Genomic DNA, 19816 nt, shown 5'->3' on the forward strand with positions numbered 1-19816 from the left:
TCCAGTCGCATGTTAGGCTCTGCAGCAGTTACTCGCTGCGATTTTTTTTTTTTTTTAAAAAAGGATCAAGTGCTAAGCACCGCCTACCGTCGTGAGTGGCCTGTCACTCTGTCCCGCTGTGCGGTTGTGATTTGCGGGCAAGACAGTGCGGTCTGGCCCCGCCCCACTTCCTTTTGCCGCGCTGGCAGTCTCGGGTTTTACCCGAAGGTGGAGAGTGGGCTTCTGGCCGGCGGCGCTTGGAGCAGGTGAAGCAGCGTCTTCGTTCCGGCTGTTGCTGCTGTTCTTTCTTCAAACGTGGGTCTGAGTCAGGAAAGGACAAGCATTCTTCCTTTGCCGCTAGAGCTCCAGGGAACTGTTGCCCAGAACCTAGGCACTTCATACATTTCATCTCACCCACTATTCCGCTTTCACTGTGTAAATCACCTGCACATTTGCAGCCCTGTGAATGTCCCTCTGCTCAATGCTCAGAGAAGGGGTCGAAAGGGACTTTCAAGGGGTTGAAAGACAGGGCCTCCGCTGACTGCGGGCAGCTGTCTATGGTGCTGAAGCTTTCCGGGCGTTTGTCTCCACCGCCACAAGGAGTTAGGTTGCACGTTTTCATTCCCGGCTCTCTTGTTCCCCCATGCCTTCGACAAGACTAATATCAACATCGTGAATATCTTTCCGTATCATGGCCCACGTGAGACACTTTCGGACTTTAGTTTCGGGATTTTATTTCTGGGAAGCAGCACTGTTACTCAGGTGAGTCACTTGAATTTAACAGTTGGAGAACTCATTAAAGCCTGTGTGCTGGGTTGCAACCACTTGTTATTGATGAGACCAAGAATGCAATTAGAAATCGACTTGTTGAAAGCATCCCTAAAATCTACTGGGTTCTTTTTTTGTCTAAAAGTATCTAGCATTTTTGTGTGTGTGTGTCTAAAAGTATCTAGTATGAGACCTCCGAAAGCATGTAACTTTGCTCTATTTTCAGAAATTAATGCATTTTAGTAACTGGCATCTTATAATAACAGCAGCTGAGGTTGCCTTGGAAAAGTTATTTCCAAAGCCAAATTTTTCCTTCTCAAATTGCTGTTAGAGCTTCCTTTTTCTAAGTGAATTATAAATACTCTCTTTTTGGGAGTTAAAAACATATAGTAATTGAAAATAGAACACTACTAACTTTTTAAAAGGCAAAATATAAGAATATAAACATTTACATATCAGAAAAATTCTAAACATTGTTGATTTATCCAGAGGTTAAGCTAAATGAATACAAAATAAAGACATTGCAAGAACTATTTTCTAATAAACTTAGTTCAGGTAATACATGGAGGCAAAATCATAAATAAATCATTAGCTATGTTATATGTCAAGAATAATCTTTTTAGAGAAAGTAATATAAGAAAAAACCTATAAAACAATAATATTCTTCTATGACATATCATTTTTTTATCATGTCCAGTCATATTTTGTAGGCCTCATTTTTTCTTTGTAATTAATTTAAAGAGGAAAAGAGAGACTAAGCAAAAGATCAGATCATTTAACCACTATTCTTAATTAAGCAATATAAAAGCAAGATATTGCTTATATAGATATTTGAACAATCAATATAAATTTTATTTTACTGTTATAATTACCTTATAATTATAATTTTCATCTTATGGTTCATAAGCTTTTCAACAGGATTAAAATCAAATAAGTAGAGTAAGTACTGTGTATACTGATTTCCATTTGACACATGTAAATGTTCTTTGCTAGGTTGTTAGATCAATTTTTCATCTTTAGGCACCTTAGAAAAATCATAGTGTTTTTCATAAAAATTACCTTATAGGAAGTTATATATATATTTTTTGATATGCCTATAATAACAGGAACTGGTTGTAAAGGTTGTTTTATTTCTGAAATTATTGACTTTTTCTTAAGGGGTTGAATCACTGTAAACCAGAATATTTTCAGTGAAAATATTTTAGTAATATTTAGTAAATTTTTTAATTTTACAATTACTACAAATTTTATATGTAGAAATCAAAGCAAATAGTGTATAGATTTTTTACATTTATGAACATTTTATGGAAAGGAGTTCATGTTATTAGAGAAACCGGTCATTTTGCTCTATTTTTTTTTTTTTTTTAGTATTTTAGATGATATTGTACATATTTATTTTTTCAAAACAACATGATAACTTAGTTCATAGATATTCAGATTTAAGAAGCTTAATGTCAGCAGTAAAATATATTGGTCAATGTGGTCAAATTTACACACTGTGAACTCACCACATATGTTATATTATATAGTCTTAGATATATAATCTTCATCACTAGAGTCTCTAATTTTTGTTTAGTTTTATTGAAATTCACAAATATTGTATTTCCAGCTCACAGTCATGATTATAAAAATGTACCTTTGTTAATATTAGATACTTTTAGTTAAAAGTGCAAAATGTAGCTCCAAAAACGTAGTTCCTTGAAAAAGACATACCCAATATAGAAGTTTATGCAATACAAATATTCTTCATCAGGTTTCTTTTCTTCTCTCATAAATTGAATAAAAATTTTTCTCTATGTATCTTAGACTAGTCTTGGATAAGAGTAGCTCATCACTCTGTGAAGAACTTTAATCATATGTAAAAAATTAAACATTTTTATTTTCAGTGATGGCCATTGAAAGAAAAGTTTTTATAGTCAAGAAAGTGAAGCTCCCTCTACTGGAAATATTTTATAAAATAAATGTCTTTATGTAAACTGTTCGTTGTTCAGAAAGTCTATTTGTGATGTATTGAGCAAGAAGGACACATGCAAAGAAAAAATAAAATATAAAAAAGTGTTTACTATCAGTTCATGAATATATTTTTAATTTAAAAATATTCCAGGACAATTTGGAGGCAAAAACATCTAGAAACCACCAATATTTATAATTAAATAATTTATAAGAACTGACTTTTCCCCATAGGTTTTAAAAGATTTTTAAATTTTTTATTGAGCTATAACATACACAGAAAAGTGCACAAATAACAAACTCCATATAACGTTTTACAAAGAAAACACACTTGTGTAAGAGACTATGATCAAGAGTTGCATTTTCAGTATCACAGGAGTCCCCACTCTGCCCACTCACTCCACCACATCTTTTCCTAGACACTACTTTGCCCAAAGATAAATCTGCACTAATCTGACTTATGCAACAATAAGTGGTTTTTTTTCTGGTTTTGAACTTTATATACTCATTTGAGTCTGCTTTATTTTGATGAACATTCTGTTTCTGTGATCTATCCATTATTGTCACATCTAGCATTAACCTGTTTATTCTTATTACTATATGGTATTCCATTATATGAAGACATCACAATTTATCTATTGTTCTATTATGTAATATTTGGATAGTTTTTAGGATTTGGCTAGTACTATGATGAACATCCTTGAACACATCTTTTTGTGAATTTATTAATTTTGAGGACTGTGTGGGTTGGGCCCAATTCTTTCTCTAGAGCAAGAATGGTTGGATCAAAGGATGGTTTAATAGATACTACACAGGTTTAGCTTTAGTAGATACTGGAAGACTTCAAAGCAGTTGTAGCTATTTATATTCCTGCCAGCAATGTTTGAGAGTTTCTGTGCTATTACTATTACAAAATTTTATCAGTATAAAAGCATTATAAAAATTCCTAGGATTTTCTTAGTTATTGCTAGACCACAGATGATATTTCAGTTATTTTATCTTGGCATAATTTCTACTTTTTTAGTAAACAGTTTTATTAAGGCAGAAACACCAGAACAAAAATGTTACTACTATAATACAATTAGAAGTATTCATTAACAGAATATGTCTGGTATATGAAATGTAATTTTATTAAAGGGGATAGTTCTTTTAATAAAAGCAAGTGAGAAAAGTGCATTAACGGACATAAGAAATCTAAATTTCTTATTAGTGAAGTTCTTAAAAGTTTCACAGCTTGCTCAGATATTGCTCTTTTTTGAAGCAATTCTATGGCTTTGGGTTCTAGTTCTCATGTTAATAAAATAAAGATCAAAACACCAGTGTTCAACTTTCTTTGAAATGTAGTTAAGTTATGATTAAGAAGAGCTTGAGGAACAAATTCTGAGCAGGGGAACTGCCAAAAACTGGTGTTTAAACAAACTATTTTTATAATACACAATTTTGTTTTTCATCTTTACAGTTTGATACCAACACAGAGTAGATATATGAATAAATTATAGTACATTGTGTCAAAAGCTGAATGTATGAATTTCAGGTTTCATCATAATCACAAATAAAATGTTTTCTTGGTTTACTTCAAAGTCTAAGAAAAACATTTTGGCATGGAATTTCTTGTTTTTGCTTTTGGTAGAGGATGAGGAAAACCCCTTTTAATATTGGTTTTATTTTCTTATGTAAGATATTAAAGAAAATATACTTTAATATACTTTTCTATTTTTATGATTTCATATATTCAGGTACATTAGCAGTGTTCTATAGATTTTTTAAAAATATCATGCTACACACATAATATATGCATCTTCTTTGTGTCTCTAAATAATGATACATTTTCCCAAGTATAGAAGAATCATGTCCCATTTGTCTAGTAAATGCCTCAAGCAGTTTGCCCTGCAGATTCAGAAAGCAGCTCATAAAATATTTCCTCTTGTACATATTTTTTCTCTCCCATCTGACCTGTGGTGGTGCAGTGGCTGAAGCATTGACCTAGAACACTGAGGTCGCCGAACCCTGGGCTTGCCTGGTCAAGGCACATATGGGAAGCAACTACTACGAGTTGAAGCTTCCCACTTCTCCCTCCTTCTCTCTCTCTATTTCTCTCTCTCTCTCTCTCTTTCTAGAAATCAATAAAAAAATTAAAAAAATTCTTTTTCTCTCCCTTGACCACACAAGTATGGACTGCGGCAATTTAACAAATGTGTACTTCATATGTAATGTTAAGCAATTCAACAGGATTTCTTTACCAATTCTGCACACAAATATTTGTGCTAGGTATAATTTAGCTGTGAATAATTGGAAAACTACTATATTTCCCAATGAATTTAGAATTTAACAGAGAAGAAAATACAGAGAGCCAAGTGACAAAAGAAAAACACTAACAGCAATGTTTAAGGAATGTGAAATAGGGAAGTTATCTAAAAGGGTTGGTACTTGTGCTGGATCTTGTAAAATGCTTGTTCCACTGGTAGAAATAAGATGTAAGGATAATTAATATTCTGTGGAAAAGAGTGATATAGGCCTACAGTATGCTTAGGGAATGGTGATAGTCAAATTTATGGTTTAAAGTCATATTCTAATGACAACAACTACTGAGCTGGCTACCATAATAATCATGCAGATATATGCTTCCTTTCACAGTGGAATATGGATAAAATTCAGGAGGAAGTAATCTAATTATAACTGGATACTTATAATTGTAAGTTGGCTCAAAATATTTCTATAAACTCTTTTTCAAAGGTATCTCTGATATTTCAAATTTATCTCAAAATTACAATTAATCATAAGATAACTAATAATATTTAATAATAGTAAGAACTATGTAAATAACAATGACAAAACTATAAGAAGAAGAAGAATCTGTTTATTTTAGAATTTAGAGACCATTGTTGGAATTTTTCATCAAATATGATTTGTTTTATTCAATTTTTTTCTTTCTCCATTTATTTAACCCTTTCATACAGATCTTATTTTCTAACAATTTTTCAGGACAATTAAAACAGTGCCCTGGCCGGTTGGCTCAGTGGTAGAGCATCAGCCTGGCATGCAGAAGTTCCGGGTTCGATTCCCGGCCAGGGCACATAGGAGAAGCGCCCATTTGCTTCTCCACTCCTCCCCCTCTCCTTCCTCTCTGTCTCTCTCTTCCCCTCCTGCAGCCGAGGATCCATTGGAGCAAAGATGGCCCGGGTGCTGGGGATGGCTCCTTGGCCTCTGCCCCAGGCGCTAGAGTGGCTCTGGTCGCGACAGAGCGACGCCCCGGAGGGGCAGAGCGTCGCCCCCTGGTGGGCAGAGCGTCGCCCCTGGTGGGCATGCCGGGTGGATCCCGGTTGGGCGCATGCGGGAGTCTGTCTGACTGTCTCTCCCCATTTCCAGCTTCAGAAAAATGCAAACAAAACAAAACAAAACAAAAACAGTTAGTGAAGTACCCAAAATTGGCCTTTGTGTTGTTTTAGAAGAATTATTAGGTCAACACAATTTTTATGTTTTTATCTATTTTTAAATTACAGCTTACATTCAGTATTATTTTGTATTATTTCAGGTGTACAGCACAATGGTCAGACAATCATATGCTTCACAAAGTGATCTCCCTGATATTTCTAGTACCCACTTACACTATACAAAGTTATAACAATATTATTGACTATATTCCCTCTGCTGTAATTTACACTTTCAGTGACTATTCTGTAACTACCAATTTGTACTTATTAATCCTTTCACCTTTTTTACCCAGCCCACCAAACCCCTACTGCTCCGGCAAATATCAATTTGTTCTCTGCATCTATCAGTCTGTTTCTATTTCTTTGTTTATTTTGTTCTTTAGATTCCACATTTAAATGAAGTCATATGGTATTTGTCTTTGTCTGTCTGACTTATTTCACTTAGCACAGTACCCTCTAGGTCCATCCATGCTGTCACAAAAAGTACGATTTCATTCTTTTTTTTTATGGCCAAGTAGTATTGTATTGTGTATAGGTACCACAGTTATTTTATCCACTTACTATTGATAAACACTTGGGTTGGTTCTATAGCCTGACTATTGTAAATATTGCCACAACAAACATGGGGGTACATATATTCTTTAAAATTAGTGTTTTAGATTTTTTTGGTTATATTCCCAGAAGTGGAATTGCTGGATCATAAGGCAGTTTCATTTTTAATTTTTTGAGGTAACTCTATACTGTTTTTCATACTGGATGCACCAGTCTAATTCACACCAACAGTGCCTGAGGGTTCCCTTTTCTCCACATCCTCATTAACACTTGTTGTTTATTGATTTATTAATAATAGCCATCTTTTCATATGTCTATTGGCCATCTTTATGTCCTCTTTGGAGAAGTGTCTATTCATGTCCTCTGCCCATTTTTAATTGTATTGTTTGAGTTGTATGACTTTATAAATTTTTGACATCAACACTTTATTGGATATATCATTGGTGAATATCTTCTATTCAGTAAGGTTTTTTTTTGTTGTTGTTGTTGCTAATGGTTTCCTTTGCTGTGTAAAACCTTGTCAGTTTGATGTAGAAAATATAGTCTTTAAAAAAATTGGAGAATTCGGACTGTTGAAAGAAAAGAGGACATTGAACTTGGTCTAAGATGTTTTGAGTTTGAGATGCTAGAAGTAGATCTTGGTAACCTGCTATCAGCTAAGAATGCAGAAACAATGCTTGAACTATAGAATTAACAATCACTGTTTTATGAAGGTGGTCATACTTGTGAAAAGAAAAATGAATAAAGAAAATATTTATCTGTAATGAAGGTAGAACATTTAGATCAGAGCACAGAAAAGTACTCAGAGAGCTCTGACCGAAACTGTGGTGAGATTGATCATAACCAAATGATGAAGTCATAGATTTATCCTAGTTTTATCCTGGTGAGACCAAGGACCTGCTCTTATCAATAGCATACATCTTTCTATCACTTTTCTATAAACCTTTGCAATGCTCTAATTTCAACTAATATCATAAACTAGTCCATATTCATGGATCATACATCTTACTCACTTAAATTTTCTCAGAAGATTTCTAGGGAATTATTTAGGAAGGACATACATCTTTTACTTTTCCTTCATGAAGCATATGTAGTGAATCTTCTTTGATTTTCCACCAAAACTGTCTCATATTCTGCCCATGTGATTATCTTTTCACTTGAATTAACAGTACTTATTGAAAATAAATTCATGTGTAGGTAAATGTCTATGTGGATTTGTGGGTTATTTGTCTTTCTCCACTAGGAAAATGATGTTAACTATAGCTTTGCCTTGCTTTGGGGAGAAGATCAGGAAGAGAGACAGATCAGTGACCTTCAGGGAACTAGTTCTAGAGTGAAGGCAGAAATTTCAAGATTGGAACATCTGTTTAGCCACAACAGAAAGTGTGTGAATCAGCTGTTCAGTTGCACAAAATGGAGCTATTCTAACAACCTCATTGCAAACATACATATTTTAAGAAAACAAAGTTTGAAATCCTCAGATGTTGTTAGTAGAGGAAACAATGGTAAAAAGAAGAAGAAAGGGGAGGGAAAGGGAAAGAGGAGGAGGAAGAGCTCTATCATAGTAAATTTCTGAAATTCTTTCAGAGTCTTCGTACTAAAAGTGCTTTTAGGAGGAAGTATTACCAGCACCTCTCAGACAATTTAATGCACAGTAGTAAACTCAGTGGTACAAATAGGAGTAGCACAAAATCAAAAAGTTATTAACTTCCTCTGAAAATATATAGTTTATTGAAATGAATAACTTCCGATACAAATGATGAAGAATTTTATATGAGTGCATACAAACATATGTCATAACCAATTGGAAATTTTTGCTAGACCTTGAGATATTTCTGACACTATTGCCAACATAGGATGATTGAGATTATATTAGAAGTAAGTGGTCCATTCAACATCCTACCCAAATTTGAGAATTTCTCAAAAATATTTCTTAACATGTGATCATTCCCATAAAATTTAAAAATTTTCTAACCATAAGGATCTCTTTACTTCAGATGGAAAATATTTATCAAACAATTTTAATCAATAAAATCTAAAACACTATTCTATTTTTTTGTCCAAAATAAAATTTATATATCTGCCCTTCAAATATTTGTCTTTGTATATTTTGGTTTTTTTTACGTTTTCATCTTTACTTAAAATGACCCTCCTGCTCATAGGAAATATGTTTTTATTTAGGTATGATTTGAGTTAATAACTTTTTCCACGTAGTCGCTCTATGCACAAGGCTTGACTGCTCTGGTTTCAGAGTACCTGCAGCATTCTACCCGACTCTCTCTATAATATAATTTTATAAAAATATACAGAACAATAAAAAATGACTACCCAGGCAGTGTGCAAAGTATCCTAGGGAAACAAAACCTCAACTTTTAATTAACAATAAACCACTGTAGAAGTGAAACCATGTGCTGACGCTTTAAATGTGTGTTTTAGATCTTCATGCACGTTTCTCTCCCTCTTCACTGTAAGGCCTATGAAGATAGGGTTGTTTCTGATTTTTGTTTTACTTTCATAATATTTAATTCAATGTCATGTATGCAGTAGATGTATACATACATATGTGTCTGTCTGTTTTATAAATGAGAAAAGTTTCCACTCTAAGATGAACCTTTCTCCTATACTCCCTCAGGTGATAACACTTCTGTTGAGAATACATGGTACAAGGGTTCCCGCTTTTTCATGATGCTAGACTAGAATCGTACAGTTTTTACCATTTGGAATCATAACCTAAATATAAAGAAAACATTTCCTTGTCTTGGATTTTATTAGAGTCTTACAACTTTGGAAAATAAGCCAATAGTTGGTATCATTTATCTACTGACATACTTTATGATACTTAATCCTGAAAGCATTAAAGAACTTTTGCAACATGTCTTTTTAATAAATATGTATGGTTCCCAGGAACTGCTAAGCTTCCTGTGAACACATTTCAGATCACAACTGTTCTTACTAACATCATTCTTAGATGACTTTCAAAATTTTATGTAACTATTTTTAAAAGAATCTTGGAGATATTATCATTACAATTTATTTGTTTTCTATGTTTGCCTTTGTTTGTTTTAGTTCGGTTTGGTCAGGATTGGTCATACAATACTTACGGTGGGATCCTGGGAGGAGAAGATAAGTGATTTGAATGTCAGTGAAATGACCACTCAAATGTTTTCTATCAAATGACTGAAGGAAAATGTGAATTCCATCTGTCTGGCTAATTTGTTTTTTCTTTTTAGAGAGAGAGAAGACAGACAGGAAGGGAGAGAGATGAGAAGCATCATTCTTTGTTGTGGCTCCTTAGTTGTTCACTGATTGCTTTCTCATATGTGCCTTGAACCAGGGGCTCCAGAGTGCCAGTGACTCCTTCCTCAAGCCAATGACCTTGGGCTTCAAGCTTGCAACCTTTGGGCTCAAGCCAGTGACCGTGGGATCATGTCTATGATCCCACGCTCAAGCCAGTGACCCCATGCTTAAGCTGTTGAGCCTGCACTCCAGCAGATGAGCCCATGCTCAAGCTGGTGTCCTCAGGATTTTGAACCTGGGTCCTCTGAGTCCCAGTCCAATGCTTTATCTACTGCACCACCACCGGGTCAGGCTGTCTGACTAATTTCTGTTGAGCTCACTTTACCTTCTCTAAGAATCCTTCTCTGATCCTCCCCCAAGTTTAGATGAGGATACTTCCTCTATGTTTACAGGATCCCAGCACCTGTATTATTGCACATGTACAAGGGATATGGTAAATGCCTGAGTACTACCTCTAGTTCAAATTGTGATGTCCTTGAGGACAGGGATAGTATCATATTTCTAGTTCTATTCCTAGGGTTTAAAAGAGTGTCTACCACACTGAAAGGCTCAGTAACTTGGAATTGAAGCATTGTTGTTGTTTTCTCCAAAAGCATATTGACAATTTCAAATAAATAACTCTCTAGGCATAACTAAAAAACACTATTCTCTCTTTTTCTGCTTAAAGCATTCAAGAGGTAATTTGGTACTTCATTTTTTTATTCCTAATTTTATTTGCCTGTAGTAATGTAGTTACTCACTTGCCTCTTACTTCTCTTTGATTTCACAGAAAAAGTTTTAGAAAAAAAATCTACATTTCCCCATTTCTTTTTTACTCATCTGTGCCTCACTTGTTCCTATTTGGGACCTATCTTCAGCCTCCTAAATGAAGCAGTGCTGAGCTTTTGTTTTATAATAGCTTATTCCTTTTCAAACATTGAAAAAATGGAAATAACATTTCATATTATAAAGGTTGCAGCAAATAACTATTAGATGCATACATCATATTTCTGTATACACATATAGAACATATAAAATTATATCTTTACATCAATCTACAATTTTAATTACAAAAGCTCTAAACTGGAAAGAGAAGACATAATTAAACGACCATTCTGAATAATAATTAAATAAATAATGCATATTCTCAAGGCATAATATTTGATTTCTATTATTGCACCTATCACAGTTCTGGGATTATAATCACTGACAAGTTTTTGAAAACTGCTGATATCATAGAATATTTGTTTTTGTCTTTTAATCTGTTTATTCACATACGTTTATGTTTTAGGCCCAAGAGATTCTATGAAAGGTGGTTGAATGACCATTTCTTTTCTGCTGGCAATTTTCAAAAATGTAGTCATGAATAACTACCCAAAATGGTAATGAGTATAAATATTGAGAAAAGGAAACATCTTTTTAGGAATGGAAAGTATACGCATTCTTTATGAGGAAGACAGGAATTTAAATGAACCTTAAACAGCTGATGGAATTTGAGTGGGCAGAGGAGAGGCAAGAGCATCTCAGACAAAGAAAGCCTTGTTAGTAGAGGGAACAGGACAGTGTTGATGAGAAATGGAGGTTTTCTAATACGTCCATGATTTATGTTGTTTTAGGACTAACTTCTTAGGAAATGTTTATATGACAGTTGTTGGGTGTTAGAAAAAAATCAAATGTTTATTAAAATAATAATTTTTTTTTATTTTGAAACAAAATGTTTCATTGTCATTACTTGATATAAAGGAAAGATACTATTTAAATGAGCTCCTTTATACTCATTCGTTCTGTTGATGTTTGTATATAAATATATGTATATAGCTCATTTGTATTATTTAAATGTGTTTGTTCTGTATATCAGAAATTTAAAGACTTAAACTTAATTATTTGTATAACAAATAAAAGAAAAATCCAAGAAAAGGAGATTTATGACTTTCCATAGTTTTATAAACAAACAATTACATTCCTGACAAGGGAAAGAAGAATGATGTATGTAATGAAGTCTTGACTTAGAAACAATCTATTTCTATGTTATTATTTTTTATTAAAAGATAAAACACTGTAACATGCATTAATATTTTCTACCAGCTGTTAAATCTTCCCTTTTTAAGACGAGACTTACCTTTAGTCTATTAAAACACCATGGGGCCCAATTTAATGTAGTATATCCCACTGCCTGCTAAGAATAAATGAGCTTCCTGTTTTCTTACCTTGCCTCTTGCTTTATTTATTAGGAAGACTAGAGTTAACAGGGATTATATGGGTACAACTATTAGAAATCTCCTTTCTGCTTTAGTTTTTTTTTGAACTTAAAATACTTTAAAAGATTATGAAATCCCAGTGGTAGAACATCTGCCTGGCGTGCAGGAGTCCCGGGTTCAATTCCCGGCCAGGGCACACAGGAGAAGCGCCCACTTGCTTATCCACCCTTCCCCCTCCCCTTCCTCTCTGTCTCTCTCTTCCCCTCCTGCAGCCAAAGCTCCATTGGAGCAAAGTTGGCTGGGCACTGAGGATGGCTCTGTGGCCTCTGCCTCAGGTGCTAGAGTGCCTCTGGTTGCAACGGAGCAATGCCCCAGATGGGCAGAGCATCGCCCCCTGGTGGGCATGCCGGGTGGATCCCAGTTGGGTGCATGCGGGAGTCTGTCTGACTGCCTCCCCGTTTTCAACTTCAGAAAAATAAAAAAAATAAAAAATAAAAAAAGATTATGAAATCTTTTTTTTCCTTTTAATTCCTTAAAATTTAAGATATCTCTTTCGTCCTGCAAATCTTAAAGAAAGTGAGAATCATCAAACACTGTGCTGCAGACCTCAGTCTATGCCTCCTGAGACTATTGTAGAGAATTAAGTTTTATGTGTAGACAAAATAATGTCACTTAAATATTGACATGTGAACTTAAAAATTTGCTCTACTTCAAAAGGCCAGAGTGCATAATATTCTCTCTGTGTATATGTACAGTTATATAAATATGTTAATGTACAGCAAATATTACACCAGAAAGATTAAAAAAACTTTAATTTTTAGAGCAAATAAAATCCAAGCTCAAAAATATAGCAGTTAGGGCTCTGGCCAGGTAGCTCAGTTGGTTAGAGCATCATCCTAATACACCAAGGTTGCAGGTTTGATCCCTAGTCAGGGCACATACAAGAATCAACCAATGAATGTATATGTCAGCAGAATAACAAATAGATGTTTCTCCCTCTTTTTCTTTCTGTCTCATTCTAAAGTCAATATATAAAAAAACAAACTAAAAAATAGTAAAGATAAGATGAGATTTACACTTCTGTAAGAAACAGCTAGTGTATTGTAGATGTTTTCTAAATTAACGTTTTTATTTACAAATTTTTTATTGATTGACTTTAGAGAGATAGAAAAGGAGAGAGAGAGAAACACTGATTTATTGTTTTACTTACTTATGCATTCATTGGTTGTTTCTTGTGTGTGCCCTGACTGGGGATTGAAGCCACGACCATGGCATATTGCAGGCGTCAGGAACCTATGGCTTGCGAGCCAGATGTGGCTCTTTTGATGGCTGCATCTGGCTTGCAGACAAATCTTTAATAAAAAAAATAATAACGTTAAAAATATAAAACATTCTCATGTATTCCAATCCATTCATTTCCTACCACTCATGTTCATGGTTGCAGATGGCTGGAGCCAATCACAGCTGTCCTCCGGGACAACACCAATTTTTTTTTTTTTTTTCTGAAGCTGGAAACAGGGAGAGACAGTCAGACAGACTCCCGCATGTGCCCAACTGGGATCCACCCGGCACGCCCACCAGGGGGGACGCTCTGCCCACCAGGGGGCGACGCTCTGCCCCTCCGGGGCATCGCTCTGCCGCAACCAGAGCCACTCTAGCGCCTGGGGCAGAGGCCAAGGAGCCATCCCCAGCACCCGGGCCATCTTTGCTCCAATGGAGCCTTGGCTGTGGGAGGGGAAGAGAGAGACAGAGAGGAAGGAGGGGGGGGGTGGAGAAGCAAATGGGCACTTCTCCTATGTTCCTTGGCCGGGAATCGTACCCGGGTCCCCCGCACGCCAGGCCGACGCTCTACCGCTGAGCCAACCAGCCAGGGCCCCTTACAACACCAAATTTTTATTGGATAATGCATAATATACACGGGTCATTTTATGGCTGTCACAGAATTACATTTTAAAATATGTGGCGTTCATGGCTCTCTCAGCCAAAAAGGTTCCCGACCCTTGGCAGATTGGGACAATGCTCTAACCGATTGACTTGCCTGGCCAGTGCTTAAATGAACTTTTCTTGCATTCTGTCTTCTCTATGCATGCATCTGTGCACACATGTGAAAACAAGAAGGGATTTGGAGAAAGAAGACCCAGGGGCATGTTTCAGTTTGGCCTTTGAAGGACTGGGTGAACTTTCTGTCTACTGAAATACTATATGGAATATGCTACTTAATAAATGTAATGTGTAAATCTGTATCCATCTACAGAGCATAATGTTTTGTAACTAACAGAACTGTGATCTCTCTCATTAACAAAATATATGTGTTTAGCATTACAGTTATAATTTCTCACTTCATTTTTAGAATCAGTAGTCTTTATTCCAAAAATCTATTTTTTTTCCTAAAATCCATTACAGTGGTAGATGTGTGAGGTGCTAAGCGGCAGGAAAATAAACAAAGGATGAAGAGATTAGCCCTTAAGCTGTGTTAGTTCAGATTCCGTTCATTTATGAGTGATGGGAAGTACACAATAGTATTGGTTTAAGAAAGCTTTATTTTTTTTTTTCAAAAGAAAGAAAGAAAGATAAAGAAAAAAGAAGGAAAGAAAGAAAGAAGGAAGGAAAAGCTGTAAAAGTAAACAGACCAACTCTGAAATAGGAGTTTACCAATCCATGTATTGTTTTGTTGCCCTTAACGTGGTTATTTGAGATAGATGCTCAGATTCCAGCCAGCACAGCTGCCTTCCAGCCATCGGAAAAGAGAAAAAAGCTTCTCTTTAAAGGCAATTCCAAAAGGTTAAGATTTCCCAGTTTCCCTGGCACCTTTGTGTGCCCACGTTGCCAAGTTCTGGCAACTGAATTGAAAACAGAAATGGCAAGTATAACTTCTTGGAAATGCCTTCAGAGGGCGGTCCAGAAGCTCCAGGCCCTGTTTAGTATTCTGTAGTATGAAACTCAGTCTAACTGAAGCAGAAGGGAACTATTCTCAGCAGGAAAAAAGCATGAGCAGATCATGTTTCAGAAATATCACTCAAGAAGTAACATGGGGACTTGGAAGAAAGTATGTTGAATGTGGTGGGGGCCACAACAGGCATCAGGAAAAGTATTCAACACAATAGGACATCCCAAAAGTGGAGAGAAGGGAGCAGATATCAGAAGCAAAGCAAAATCAAGCACAAAACTTGTCCTTTAACTGGAAGTGAGAAAATAAAAGACTTGTCTAGGGCATTCTTCATATTTATACCTTTAGAAAGTGGGTCAACAACAGGACAATGATAATAGAACATAAAAGAAGGGAACAACTATGTAGAAAAGTATCATAAATTTGCTCCAGATATGCATAGTGAAGGTGATGCTTATGAGATAGGTAGTTAATGGAATACGTTAACATAGAGGTGGGAGAACAAGACCTGGGAATAGATGAGATTGGATGGCTAGGATTCTGGGGCAGGGCTTTGCAATATTTTTTTACACTAGATGTTTCATCCCCCCTGGGGTAAACAAACAAGAATGGTGACTCACACAGTCACCAAGCCTGGCTTTAGCTGCTGCAGGCCCCACCTCCCACACTGGTGGCTAAGCTATGGGGAAAACGGCTCATCTGTAATCACTGTGGCCTGTGGATGTGAACTGTCCGTCCTTCCCTGCCCAGGGCACTGCTACTCAAAATGTGGTCCAGTAACTAACCATCACCTGGGAAGTTATTTGAAATGCTCAATAAATGCAATAAAAAGAAAAAGAAAAAGAAAGATATTTAAACAATGAATTCTACCACATGCTTTCAGAACCAAATGTGCACTTGATCGAGCTCTGCAGATAATTCATAAGCACATTCAGATTTGAAAAGCAGTGTTTTAAGAACATTTACCTTTAAGGGTTGGGCAGAATAAGAGGTATTGGGGAAAAAGTAGAAAGGAGGTATGGTAAATAAAAAAAGGAGAACAGAATATGTCACAGAAGCTGAAAGAAGAGTTTCGGAAAATAAATAATGATCGGTAATGTCAAATGCCATGAAAACAAACAAAAAAAATATGGAAGATTATTAGTAGCCTTCTCAAGTGCATTTTTTGGTATTAAAAAAATCTACAAATATGTTAGCATAACATTGAATGGTAAGTTAACAAAAAAGGTAAAATATAAGTTCTTTTTCTTTTTCAAGAGTCTATGAGAAAGGAAAGCAATGGTGGACACAGCTGAGAAAGGCAGTTCTTGATTTGTTTGGTTTTGTTTATAGCCTGTAGGAAAGAAGTGACTGAATTAGAAAGTGCTTTTGAAAAGACAAGAGAGGTGCAGAAGAGGAAAGGCAAAGTCATTGAGAAGATGAAAAATAAGATTTAAAGAGTAGTAATTGAAGTGTAGCTTTTGAAAAAGAAGAGTGTGTAAGGTCTTTCTCTGGGATTAGATGGGAGGTTAGGATAGATGCAGAATATGGCAAGCTATAGATATGAGAGTTGTGATTCAGATTTGCAGTTGAACATCTATTATCTTGTTGAAGAAGGAGGCAAGGTTATCTATCATCTGAGATAAAGATAACAATGAAGCACACAAGTGTAGTCTGCTTCAACAGTTACAAAACACAGAACAGAGCTCAGTAGACATTACTGCTGGTAAGATGGCAGGTCTGTGCTCCTAGTTTTTAGGGTAGTGGTTCTCAAACTTTTTGAAGTCAGGGCACATTTAAAATCCTACAAATAATTGTAGGCATACTATATACAAATTTTGAGAAATATGTTATAATAATTAAGTCAAATATTAAAGAAAAAAATATAAAGTCCAAGCGTGCTTTTATGGTAATTAAATGAAATAAATATGACAACATTAAATTTATTCTGACATTAAAAAACATTTTTATGTTATACTTTTTGAGTTATACTTTTTAGAATTTATAAAAAAGAAATTTATTAAAAATGACAAAAAGTTAATTTTTTATATCTATAGATACATTCTTAATAAGATTTGGTAAATTCGGCAGGTCCTGGCACAAATGTGTTAAGTTTTTTCATTCTTGTGTTTATGAGAAACATGAGCCTTTTGTGTCCTAGTGATTTCGTCAATGTTTGGGCATATATTTGAAAGACAAACTCTCGTTTCCTCGCCAATACATTGAAGAATTCTTCTCTTTTTACTCTTAATTGTGTTGAGGGTAGAAAATCCTAATTCACATAAATAGGATGTTGAAAATTGTAATAAAATGTTCAAAGCTTTTTTAGATATTGCCACATATTCTTTTATAGAAATCCAAAAGGCTTCAAGAGACAATTCCTTATGTTTAATCATCAATCCATGAACAGTGGATATAGCTGCCAGTTCTTTTGTTAATGTTAAACCAAAATCACTTGAAGCTTCCATGAATGGGCTTCTAATCCAATCATATTGTTCAGTGTTAAGTGATGGAAAATGCTATAAATTAAGTTCTGCCTCTTAGCCTTCAAGTCCTATTTTATTTACATTTAACTTTTGCTCACTTCCAGAATCGATTTCTTCAATATCATACTTCTTTTTGAGGAATTTATCCATTTTATTTGGGTGTATTTATCTAAAAATAATATAATGATGTGTTAATAATAAATATAATAATGATGTGTTAACAAAAAAGAGCGGTATTTCTGTAACTTTACACCAAACAAAGGATAGAAGAAACTTGCCTCTAGTCTTTCTGGGGAACATGGGGGGTAGTGTAAACAATCCAGCATCACAGCTTAACAGTCTTTTGCAACCTTATCAGGCAAGTGAGGTGGGGATTGGGCAGACTGTCAGCTTATAGCCAATTCCCCATACCTCTGTCCCCCAAAAATCTAAACAAAACCCTGTTGGTTTTTTGGTCCCCAACAGGCACATATTTCTCTGGAATATCATAGGGTGCACCTGGACATCTTCTAGGGTGCACCAGTGTGCCCTGGCATACACTTTGAGAACCACTGCTTTAGGGGATTCAGTTCAGCCCTGCAATACCAGTGGCTGTGGCCATGCAGATTCACATTGGATTCAAGCAGACAGTAAAGGGACTGTGGAGCCAGAAAATGGTGGGCCATTTCACTTATTAGAGTCTTGCAACTGCGGATGAGCAAGCAGGCAGAGAAAACTGCTTCCCTCTCTCTCTGGACTCTTGAGCCAAACAGGCTGGGGCGGACCTCTTCTGCAAACAATAGCAAACAATGGCCCCTCCCAAGCAGGCAAGCAATTCACAATTTGCAATCTGCCCTCCTGAGGGCAAGCACCCACAGTCTTGCATAGACTATACACACAGGGCACTGCCCCATGCTCTTGCACCAATCAGGCAAAGTACAAAGTGAGCAAGCCTAACACACTTGTTATATATACTTGTTTGCCCAATAAGCTCCTACTGCAGCAGATGCCCCCATCATTCTGCACGGGAGGAGAATAAAACCAAGAGAACCGATCTTTATTCAGGCTACACTAATTTAGATGGCAAAGCCAGAAGTAGAACCCACATCACCTAATTTAAACTAACTGCTTATTTTTCCAATTGAGCATGTGATTAAGTTATTCTAAGATTTATCTATTATTATTGATTGACTGATTGATTGTGTGTGTGTGTGTGTGAGAGAGAGAGGCATTTGTTTTTCTACTTAGTTATGCATTCATCAGTTGCTTCCTATATGTGACCTGCCTGGGTTGAACCCACAGCCTTTGTATTTTGAGAGGACACTCTAACCAAATGAGTGAATCTGCCAGAGCAGATTATTCTAAAGTAGAAAAAGGAATTATTATCACATTATTCTTTAAAAGATAAAATGATGTCCATTCTATTCGAGTCACAGCAAAAATTTTTTATTAATATTTTTATTGAAAAATAGAAATATGAGACCCACTTTCAAAATGTTATTCTTTGTTCTCTTCTGTGAGCACCATGTTTGGGCATACATCTTGTACTCTCTCACTTCTGAACCCTTTTCTTTTACATCTTGAAAATGGCTAGCCTGTTCCTACAAGGCATTTTTTCTAGGAGTTTTGTTATGTGTGATTAAAGGAAAACATGCTCTGGCTCTGGCTGGCTGGCTCAGTGGTAGAGCATCAGCCTGGTGTATGGATGTCCTGAGTTTGATTCCCAGTTAGAGCACACAGGAGAAGTGCCTGTCTGTTTCTCCACTCTTCTTCTTCTCACTTTTCTCTCTCTCTTCCCCTCCTTCAGCCATGGCCGCAACCAAGTTGGCCCTGGGCACTGAGGATGGCTCCATGCTCTTGCCTCAGGTGCTAAAATAGCTTGGTTGCTGAGCAAAGTAGCAAGGGCCCCAGATGGGCAGAGCATCACTCAGTAGAGGGTTTGCTGGGTGGATCTCCATCAGGATGCATGTGAGAATCTGTCCCTCTGCCTCCCCGCTTCTCACTTAAGGAAAACAAACAAACAAACAAACAAATAAATAAAACACAGGAAATAACTTCTACAATCTAGAGCATTTTTAAATCTTTTTGTTTACTTGGAAACTAAACATCCTCCCCCCCCAGATAGTTAGGCAGAGATAAAGAAGGAAGGTGGAAGGTGAAAGGTTGGCTGAAGGAGGAACACATCAGAGTTCAGGCAAGACAACTTTATTGGGGGGTTATGTGCTGGGCTAATTCCTAAAGCAGAGGTCAGCGCCCACTTTTCCAACAGGCAGGGTTAAATAGGGAACCTTCGGGTGGGAGTTGGGCAGCCTTAACAGAAGGGGGAAGACT

General features: G+C 36.0%; 1 protein-coding gene across 1 annotated transcript in view; it reads left to right on the forward strand.

Moving 5' to 3' along the window:
* The first annotated feature begins 225 nt into the window (after positions 1-225).
* The window catches only part of GLRA3 (glycine receptor alpha 3), a 175842-nt gene continuing 156251 nt past the window's right edge, over positions 226-19816 (forward strand). Inside the window, exon 1 of the mRNA XM_066253420.1 lies at positions 226-741. Within this exon, the coding sequence (XP_066109517.1) occupies positions 671-741 (71 nt within the window). The 5' untranslated portion in view covers positions 226-670. The remainder of the gene's footprint in view (positions 742-19816) is intronic.

Source organism: Saccopteryx bilineata, chromosome 1 (assembly GCF_036850765.1).
Source record: "Saccopteryx bilineata isolate mSacBil1 chromosome 1, mSacBil1_pri_phased_curated, whole genome shotgun sequence".
In the NCBI taxonomy this organism is placed as follows: domain Eukaryota; kingdom Metazoa; phylum Chordata; class Mammalia; order Chiroptera; family Emballonuridae; genus Saccopteryx; species Saccopteryx bilineata.